Consider the following 10727-nt stretch of genomic DNA (forward strand, 5'->3'; position numbering starts at 1 on the left):
AAAAACATTGTTATTACACGCACAAATATAAACATGGCGATTAGGAAGACTGGAAACAGAAATAATTTGTTTCTTTCTGGCACGAAGAACATATTACAACGTACGTACTTTTTAAATGGGCCCTGGATTTAGTTAAATATGGAATATGACTAATAAATGGCACATCCTAGTTTAAACACCCCGTCTTAACCTCTTGGCACAAAAAACATTATTTCACCATTTTGGTCTGCTCTGTTTGTTACATCTTAAAATTAGACATACATCATTTACAGTTGCATTGTAATATTTTAAGTGGGCACTCAGGCCATGAACAGAGGCCAATATTTGGCAATTTCATCCAGTTTTAACTGTATTTATATACAGATTTACACATATTATAATATGTATGTATAGGCACTTAGGCCATGCACTGTATTCATTAGTTTAAAAGTATTGATTTAATTTAAATCAAATTCAAGAGCAGCAGACACATTGATACTTTGTTTTATGTGGAACACAAATAAACTACTGTAATGTCAAACGTAAACTGTTTACCAGTGTCAAATTGGTTATTTTGAGTTTCCTGGTCTTTCTGTGTATAGCCCAAAACCAAGAGTTTGGCCCACCTTTGCAGTAAAGTTGTAACAAGGAAAGTCGGCTTGATCTCTGTTGATTTGTTGCAGTTCTTCAACAGAGCAAGTCAGCAGGATCCAAGAATGTGAAGCTCATGGATAAACTATAACTTTGCATCCACAGGAGTCTAAAGTGAACATTATTAAGAATACCGATAGGGTTAGGGTTAGGCCACTACTGAGAAGACCAAAATAAATCAGATCCCTTTGATCCACTTTTAATCTAGACAGACATGCAGACACGCACACCAACCATTCGGAGTGTTATATTACAATCTCAACTTCCTCTTTACTCCACGTCACAGCAAATGTCTTCTCTCAGCAAATAGGCAGGGACAAAAACGTTCCATACGGTCAAACGGCCACAGTGACCAAAACCATGACTCATTCCAATACTTCAGTTGTGTAAAGCTGTTAACGTCTCAGACCACATGGGTAGCAATCATTGGCTCTCAAGTCGGCCTTGTGCATTTCTCACCGATTGAATGTCGGTCATGTGCTTCAATACAAACGCACTCAAGGCCACATACTCAGTGACTTCACTCAGGGGGCAAACATTAACAGGATAGTTCACACACGACTACAGGATACTTTCAGAATAGGATTGCTTTAATAGGAATAAACCTTATTTTTGCTGTAGGTTTTCCAGCATGTTAACGGCCCTTCTGTCACTTACTCAGATCAACTGAGTGTGTTGAGGACGTTTGCTCTCTATAAATAAGGACAGACGACACACAACACACACAATGAAGGGATTATAAATAAATCACCTCATTGACATTGACATAAAATAACTGATTCCTTAAACAGCTTTTGATTCTGATTGCACAGAATAAAACATTCAACAACAACAAGGACACCCTTCTCAGAGAGTAGCTTAGTATGTACCTGTGACTCTGTTTGCTCACCCAGGTTCAGTTCCTCTTTGAGGGTACGTCTGATGGGAACCATCTTACCGAAAGCGGTACCAGGAAGAGTTATGTGTAGTGTAAAGTTGGCACAGTCTATAATCTGGATTGTTTCCATTGTTTGGCTGTGCCAGTTGCTACACGTTCCTGGGGATATTGTAGGACATGGACAGCGGCGGTGCGCATGGGACGAAGGTGGGAGAGCCAATTTCAGGCGGGTACGGCTGCAGGCCCATCTGCTTGTTGTCACGCAGCTTGCGGACGACAATGCAGCAGAAGTCTTCACAGTGTCGATGACAGTTGTCCAGGAGCTGGCGGACCTTGGCGGTGCGTGTGGTCTGGGTCACCACCAGCTCATAATCCTCCCGCATCAGCATGGTTTTGGCCAGCAGGGCATCCAAGCACTGGTTCAGACAGGCCTCCGTCATCTGGGAGACGATCTCCTCCCGGCGTGTCGCAATCCACTGGGCGATTGGGCCATGTGAGGGAGGAGAGTGCCGCAATGGAGGAGAGTACTCTGCTGCAAGTGAGGAGAGAGAGGTGCGATTCAGATTCTGGTTGTACCTTCTTTTTTTTTCCAGAACTGCCTAATCATTATCAGCCACTATGCTTTAACTGGTGTACCTTGTTGCTGAGGCTCAAGCTTGAAGGTGAGGTTCTCCGGCTGCGTCTCATATTCAGTGACATGCCGGTCGGGCTTGATGGGTATGTTCAAATCATTTTTTTTGCCGTTCAGATTGTTGAAGTTGTCCTTCAAAGACTCAGGAGGCTCCAGTGTATGAGCTAAAAAGGACGACGGAGGCCTCTCTGCATCAGAAAGAGTAGAAGAAGAGGCTTATCTTGCTGACAGGTGTTTACATAAAACCTGATGCGTGGCACTGTAAGCGTGTTCCTTTCATAGCCACCCAGTAAATGAGGCCAATCATACAATGCCAGTCCGGTTGTAAATACCTTTGGAAGGTGCAGCATTGCTGCTGGTGAGAACACCTGGTAAAGATATATCTGTGTCCTGGGAGGAACAAGAGCCTGAGCCTGAGGTGGAGTTGGAGCTCTCCTGTGGCAGAACAAACAATGATGCTTAGTTTTCCACACAGACATTAAAGTTGAGAAGATATGAAAGATGCCTTTTTAACTCTTATAGATCACATTCACAGTAATATAGTGCACCTTTTTTTAACAATATATGCAAAAAATAAATAAAATCTAAATCCAATGATCTTTTCATCTTGTAAAACAAAATATGCAGGTTTTGTTACGCAAAAAATTACACGCCAATTTCAATCAATAATATCATGCAACTTTTAGCGACAAGGGAGGTGTGTGTGTGGAGCTAGAGTAGCTCTGTATCACCTGAGACAGTTTGTATAGTGCTACTTAAGGCCACCAACTTTGTAGCTTTTTTAATCGAATGCAAAGAATCCGATTTAAATCCCTCTTGTAACTGTACACCACGCAAATATTTTGTTTCTTTATTATTATTCTTAGGTTTTGGATTAAAAGCTAAAGACTTACAGTTCACTGGGACATTATACCAAAAAACTGACGAGGCTTACATGTAGATGTGCATCCCCAAGTATCACTGTTTATCATAAGACTTTTTCTTGATATTTTAACAGATATTTCAGCTACTGACCGGCCAGGGGCTGGGCCTGTCCTTCATCATGTTCAGGGATCCATCCTCACTCCTCTTCTCGCTCACTGACTGGGCTGAACAACAGCCGGAGCTCTGCATCCTCTGTGGAGGAACAAGAAAGAAGAGGGGAGTGAGTCATACCGACAGAGATAAATAGTTGGGAACAATCAATAAATATGCCAAATTCTAATTAATCAAATCTGCTGTTAACTCGAATATGACCTTATTTACTAAAAAGCAAAAAGGACTATAAACTGTGTCAAACAGCTCATGGAGCAGGAGTGTTTTCATGTATCTGACCACACAGTTAAATATTCACTAGTTCCTGGTAGAAGTTTGGCTGCCTTTCATTGTTCGTACTGAAGGGTCCTTATGCATATCTGAAAGTATAAAAGCCATCAGGTGCTACTTTTTGTAAAAAGCAAAAAATACTGACTATTCATTAACACAATATTGGATTTTTCTATTAGTCCCAAAAAAAAGATTAACAGATCATCAATGTGTTCTCTCTCTCTCTCTCTCTCTCTCTCTCTCTCTCTCTCTCTCTCTCTCTCTCACTCTCTCACTCTCTCACTCTCTCACTCTCTCTCTCTCTCTCACTCTCTCACTCTCTCACACACACACACACACACACACACACACACACACACCTTTTCCACTTAATGCCACACTTAAAGCCAATGTTAGCACTTTGCCTTAATTTTGATCTCAGCTACACACCTGCAGCTTTCATGAATACAGCTTGTGACGGTGAAAAAAAAATCCATCCACAGAAGTATAAACACCTGGTAGAGTGCTCAAAACCGGTTCTGTAGCAGACCACATTTTGCCATGGCGACACAATTCACAAGCTGACAACAATACCAACGTCGCTGTCAAAGCTGGTTGCAATGGTCTCAGTCACGTGCACACACACTTTTAAGCACCACGATATGACACTGGGGCCTTTATTCTGTTCGGAAAGTCACTTACTGTCCCTTATTCCATGTTAATCAGATAAACACAACTGTGGGTCTGACTGTGGCTCAGTGGTTAGCATGCCCATCTTTCAACCAGAGGATCAGTGGTTCGAGCCGCGCCTACGCTAGTCAACGTCGATGTGACACTTAACCCATAATTGATCCCCGTTGCTGTGTCTACGGTGTATAGAGCAAAAATGTAAGTCAGCTAAATGTAATGTAGGAAAAGGCCACCTACAGCGTCCCCAATTTGAGTCCAAGTAGCACTCACCCCCCTCAGATAAACACTGTTGTTAGCGCTGTTAGATCCAATAGCTGAGAGCTGACAACCCGCTCTACCCACTGAGCTACAACCTTTGACTGTTGTCATCTGTCCATTCAACAAGTTACCTGTCAGTCTGTATAACGTCATGCTTACTCCTGTTGGATGGTTTGTAAAAAGTCAATGTGAACAGGAACTGGACCAGAATTAAAAATGAAACGATGACAAATTCCTTCTCTTGGTTCGTACGAAAGGAACTGAACTAGAGGTGTGAAAGGTATCCTTAAAAAAAGAACTGTGAGACGACTAACCTTTGACCGCTTGATCTCCAACACGGCCTCCAAGAAGTCGATTTCGTCAAACATCCTCACCATGGGCTCTAGTTCAATCAGACACTCTAAAATGGCACAAAGAAAACCCATCACATTTCTACGGTTTTGTTTTCACACGAGGATATCTAGTGAACAGTACAGGAAATACTATTTTTAGAGTTATGTGTTTTTAAAACACATAACTCTAAACATAGGGTTTGGGTCCTGGCCCATGGTTAGGCCCATGGTAACGAGGGTTTCCATGGCCCATGGAGGAAAAAAAACTTTTATTTCTTCCATGGGCCATGCACAGCTCTGTGGACAGAAACCTGCCAATGTTTACTGGTGATTTTAGTGCACATTTGGTTGTTGTTGTACTTTCATGGACAGATGAAAGGAAGCTGTAAACATTTAGTATCAACTGAGCTGCTCAGTTCATTTCTCAGTTATAATACCATAAATGTATAGTTAAACCAAGACTTTAATTTCTTCCAACTATATTGAAAATACACTTTGTAAAGTGACTGTGCTGCTGTGACCATGCAGTTTGTGTGGGTGTGTCAGTGAGAAACAATGAGATAGAAGAACTAGAGCAGAGAACATTTCAATGATGTGACAGGAAGCTGATACTTAGTCACTGCTTTGTCAGGGTACAATTTTACACTGTGTAAAAAAAAGTGTAAAAAAGGTCAAACTGGTTCAACAGAGTATAAACCTCTGGGAGGGTGGAATTTGTAAACTCCTGCCTGGAAGGAATTCCTGAAAATGGGTTATTTGTGAGAGCTTACTGAGGAAGGAAGGTCGATCGTCAGGGTTAGTGGTCCAGCCGCAGGTCATTAAAGTGATGAGAGTTTCTCTGCTGGGGATGTCAGAAGGCAGACTGTCCAGACTCGTGTCGGGACGCATTCCACGTAGCACACTGAACATGATCTGCATTGGGTTGGTCACCTCTGATCGCACAAATACACACAACAGATCAGTGATGAGTCTGGTGGCACCATGAAAGTTCACTCAAGGAGCAACTGAATAGAGAGAGTCAAAAAACAAGCAAGCAGTAGATAACAAAAAATGTGTTACCTTCAAATGGAATCTGCCTGGACAGCACTTCCCACATAATGATGGCGTAGCTTCAATGTCAACATGCAGGAGAGAATCAGTTATGGGAAATTAGTGTTACATCATTCTCTTCGACTGGTATTCCCCTTCAGAGTTAAGGGACTTTACGTCAAGCTAACCAGAGAAGCTGCATTGAGGAAGAACTATTACCAATTGACCTGTTGTAGCAATCGAAACCCATTGCCCGAGAGATTAAAGCAATAGTTTGGATTCTTTGAAGTGGGGTTGTATACGCTACTTATCCATGAACGTGTATTACTCTACATTAGATGGCGGTCTGCACGCCCCCAGTTTGAAGAAAGAGACAGACATTTAAATTGTTCAGATTCACCAAAGTATCACAATATTACAAACAAACTAAGCGATCGAGGTCGCCATGTTCTACAAGGTAAACTTACTTTGGTCAGTGAAGTCTGGTTGTTTTAAAGAGAGCATATATGGATATAACGGCTTCTGATTAACAGCTGGCTGATGGTACGGTAAAGCAGTGAAATAATATAAATATAGCGTACACTTAAAGTGATATTGATTTTTTAGGTGAGTCTTCCATTTTGGTGGCTCCTGTCCACAGCAGATCTGCAGACACCAACCTCCTTACCCCCCCCACTCTGTCCAAGCACCAGACCTGGGGGGATATCTCACTTGTTCATATTGTTGTTGTTTTTATTGTTTGTTTTTACCATGTAAAGTGCCTTTGAGTACCTTTTAAAGCACTATACAAATAACATGTATTATTATTATTATTATTATTATTATTGAGAGTTCATCCAATCAAAAATTCTGCCCAATAATTTGACCACTGACCAATTGAACATAAAACATATTTAGATGAAACTCATGTTGTAGAAACTGAAACATACCCAGATTAAAAAGGAGAATGTACTTGTTGTCGTCGTCTCTTGTCCAACCAATTTATAACTACTAGTTATTGAGGTGTGCTGTCTCACCTGTACATGTCATGCTTCACATCGGCCCGACGGCTCTTGGATGGTTCGTACTTCTCAGGGGGCATGTAGATCACTGTGCCCCCCATCTCTGTTGGCTTGGATCCCGAGCCTTTACTGACGGACAACTGCCGCCACTTTGAAAGGCCAAAGTCAGCAATCTGGGCCGAGTAATAGCAGAACATTAGCATTCCTTTATAGTTCTAGTTTTTATGTTCAATTAGCTTTTTCTTCTACCGATTAAAGACAACTGATTGAGGCTCCAAGAACATTAGTCATGTTGTGGGATAATAACTACTATAAACACACTTTGCACAACATGCTTTTGCTGCAGCACTTTTTCTACAAGGTAAGTGGACTCAAAATGTTCAAAGAAATAACAATTAACACTGAAACTTACAAGTATTGTCAATGATTAATTTGGTGATCATTTTGCTAGATTTTGTTTTATAGAATTGTGAAAAAAGCCAATTATAATTTCCAAAGATGACATTGTCAGACTTCTTATCTCATCAGAGCAACAGTCCAAATACATTCAGTTTACTATCTTATACGTGATGACAAAATAAAGCAGAAAATCCTCCCATTGGAGCAACATGAATCAGAGAACATTTTTAATTTTGCTTGAAAAATAACTGAAACAAGTATAATTACCCTGCTGTATGGTTTCTGTGGGTAAACATGGGAGTTGACTGGACATGTACACACAGACAACCACACTCAGTGACACCTACAGTATGTTCAAAGGTTTGTTTCATCCAGTTCATATTGTACCAGAGTCTTGCCTAGACACATACCTTAACGTGGAATTCTCCATCCAACAGTATGTTCTGCGTCTTTAGGTCATGATGAAACAAGGGTGGGTTCATGTTGTGAAGAAAGTTAACCCCTAAGGCGATCTCATAGAGGATCCTCAGTCGCAAAGGCCAGGCCAGCTCGGGGTACATGTCCTTCTGTAGAAAGAGACAACAGACTCCGTTTAAAATAGTAAGAGCATCACAGGGAGACTGACTACAAAACAGTGCTTGATAAGAGCACACACCTAAAGGGAAAGATGTTTTACAACACCAAGACAAGTGGGAATTGTCCAAGACTAGATTTGTCTGCTTTTTCCTTTCTCTTGCCCTGCTTGTTTCTAAGTTTCATCATAGACGGTGAATACTTCCAAGTTCCCCTTTTGCTTGCTGAATCACAGGCACGAATGCCGTGACACACACATGATGAGTGATGCATAAAAGAGATCGAGCAGTTTACCAAAAACACTTTCACTTTAGCCATTTTGAAAACAAAATTGCAGAAACAAGCACTGTGACAAGCATTTGTGACTGTTAATACTTTAGTTATATATTAGGTCTCATTTCCTGAACAAAAGAGGAAAAGAATATGAATGCCACATAACAGAGGACGGTCGTTGTTTTAATACTCTTTAATCCTTATTTATTCTTGAAGATTGAGCCATAGATTTGAGGAACAGGACTAGAGCAGTTGTTTGAAAGAGCAACTCTTTGATTTATGAAAGTACACGATGACACATATTTACCTCGTGGAGCAACAGGTCCAGAGAGCCATTGCTCATAAACTCAGTGACGATGCAGAAGAACTCTGGCTCGTTGCAGATGCCAAAGATCTGGATTATGTAGTTGAACCTGGCTTTGTGGAGCACCTCGGCCTCCTTAAGCAGGCAGTTCCTCTCTCTGAAACACAGCCAGCGATCCAGTCAGTCTTCATTCTCACACAAAGAAATGTAAAATGCCAAAACAGTGATGACATTTGAGTGTTGTTGGCATAGACAGAATTACGGGAAGCAAGCCAAAGGAATGAACCTCAGAAGTCAATTGTCACAGAGGCTGGGCAATGTACTGTGTTAACCTGGATACTTTGGGATACTGATATACAATATATAGTGATATTCTAAATTCTAATTTCGATCATTTTTAACAGGTTATTTAGAATCCTTAATCTGGTCTACAGAGATGTGCAGAATAAGAACATTAATGAATCATATCATCACAATATGATCTAGTTCAAGAAAAGATACAAACTGGGTTATTGCCCACCCCTAAATTCCTCTTGACCCTCAACTGCAGGAAGGCAAAGTGATGATATATTGACAAACATCCTGGGATTCAACAACAGGGGCATCTATTAAAGCCTGACCAATTAATCAGCTAAACCAATATATCAGTATCGTCATAAAGTAGTGGCCGAAGTAACAAGCAATAACAGCGCAGACATACCATGATATGTTTTATATGACTTAGAAATGGGGTCTCCACTGCATAGGCTGTCCACCAGAGAGCACTGACATGTTGATTACTTTTTTTTTTAAAACAATCCTGATCATTAGATATATTTGTCACAACTCTGTAAACTCAAACTTAAAGAATCTTTACCAAAAATGTTGTGTTATTCATTTATGTTTAAATAAATAGTTATCAGATTGTTAACCTTCTCTCTAAAAGGTTATTAATATGAACCAGTATTTAGTGCTCTTTTGGTCTACCAAGAGTTGTGGGCGTCATTAGATATTACTGGAGCCACAGTCCTCTCAACATTAAAAGGTAAACTAAAAGAACAATATATATTATTTCAAGAAATCTGTGCAGATTAGAGCAAGTTCCTTCCCTGAGCTGCAGGAAGACAGTGATACTGTCATCCAGTGACAATGAAACAACGTCACATCTGACTCAAGCCTAACATTGGATTAAAAACCTAAACTAACTCAAGACTTGATGCTCCGTTTCCACCTTAGACACTAACTAGACTACTACTTCTCTGTGAAACTCCCTTTGGATAACACAACGAGCAGTATGGCCTAAGCACACCGACGCAGGGTACCTTTCTCCAACGGGACAGTCGAGTTTCAGGCACTTGATGGCCACGGTGGTCCTCCAGTCCGAGTGCTGCGCCTTGAACACGGTGCCGAAGCCCCCCCTGCTCACGTAGTACAGGTCCGTCAGCTTCTGGTACGGGATCACCGGCAATGTGCTGGTCAGGCTGCCGATGTTCACACAGCCCACAGCCGCGCACGGCTCCATGGCACCCCGTTAGACTTTTTTACGGAAAGTCTCTGAGGATTTATCCTTCAGTAGGTCAGCCACTGAAAGCAGAACTGCCTCTTTTTTGTATGGCAAACGCAATGAGGAAGAGCTCTTCAAGCCACACGCATGCCCGCGAGCCCGCTAAGCTAACGTGGATGTAGCGAGAAGAGAGAAACAACAGAGAGACGCAACCGATAAATGGTTTCCCCGTTAGATGGAGGGAGACGAAGAGCAGCCAACGACTGCAATTTAACGTATGCAAGGCCGCCTGACCGCCTCCAACCGACTGTCACAGGCGGAGTCAAAGAGCAGCGACGACAGCGAGCTGTCAGGTAGCGCAGGTGGGTTTGTTGTTGCTAATGACGACACGCTTCCGGGTTTTTGTGAGATGCGTTCAGGCTTCAAGTCAAGAGTCGAGAGATTCACAGAGCTGACCTGGGTTGTATTTGGTTGTGGGACAGCCCCCTGAGAAAAGGGAAGCAAACACACATATGATGACGAGGTGCTTAAAGGTTGCTCAATAAATAACTTTAGCGTTTAAACGTATACAGATTTTTTTTGTTTCACTTTCGTTGGAACAAAAAAACCTTCCCGAACTCAACTGTTTTTAACATGTTGGAATTTCCCAAACGTGGGGCTTTCCTGCCGGGTAATCCGCCCCACAACTCTATTTTTTGCAATAGAAAAAACTATAGGCCTATGTTTAATTCAGTGTTTAATGTATTAGAACAATACACAGACAAAATAATATTTTCACAGAGGCGGAAATGGACTTCCATAAGAGGAAGACAATTTAGAACACAAACCTAAGTTCCAAATAAATCCTAATATAATAAACGTCACATTTTTGTTGCGGTGTAATACAGTTACAAATGATTGAATACTTTTCCAATCATAAAAACGTTCTTCCTGGGGGGACTGGACACACTGGACTTTGATGAT

At 41.4% G+C, this 10727-nt stretch overlaps 1 protein-coding gene across 1 annotated transcript; it reads right to left on the reverse strand.

Annotated features, from left to right (window-relative positions):
* Positions 1-1656: 1656 nt before the first annotated feature.
* Positions 1657-9782, reverse strand: ripk2 (receptor-interacting serine-threonine kinase 2; the record flags this gene model as incomplete). The annotated part of the gene is made up of 11 exons (XM_079226204.1): positions 1657-2039; positions 2144-2326; positions 2471-2573; positions 3153-3254; positions 4685-4770; positions 5473-5634; positions 5762-5811; positions 6748-6905; positions 7542-7697; positions 8285-8438; positions 9583-9782. 11 exons carry the CDS (start codon positions 9780-9782, stop codon positions 1657-1659), a joined length of 1737 nt encoding a protein of 578 aa, XP_079082330.1.
* Positions 9783-10727: the final 945 nt, after the last annotated feature.

The sequence above is a fragment of the Taurulus bubalis genome (assembly GCF_910589615.1).
Source record: "Taurulus bubalis genome assembly, chromosome: 1".
Lineage (NCBI taxonomy): Eukaryota > Metazoa > Chordata > Actinopteri > Perciformes > Cottidae > Taurulus > Taurulus bubalis.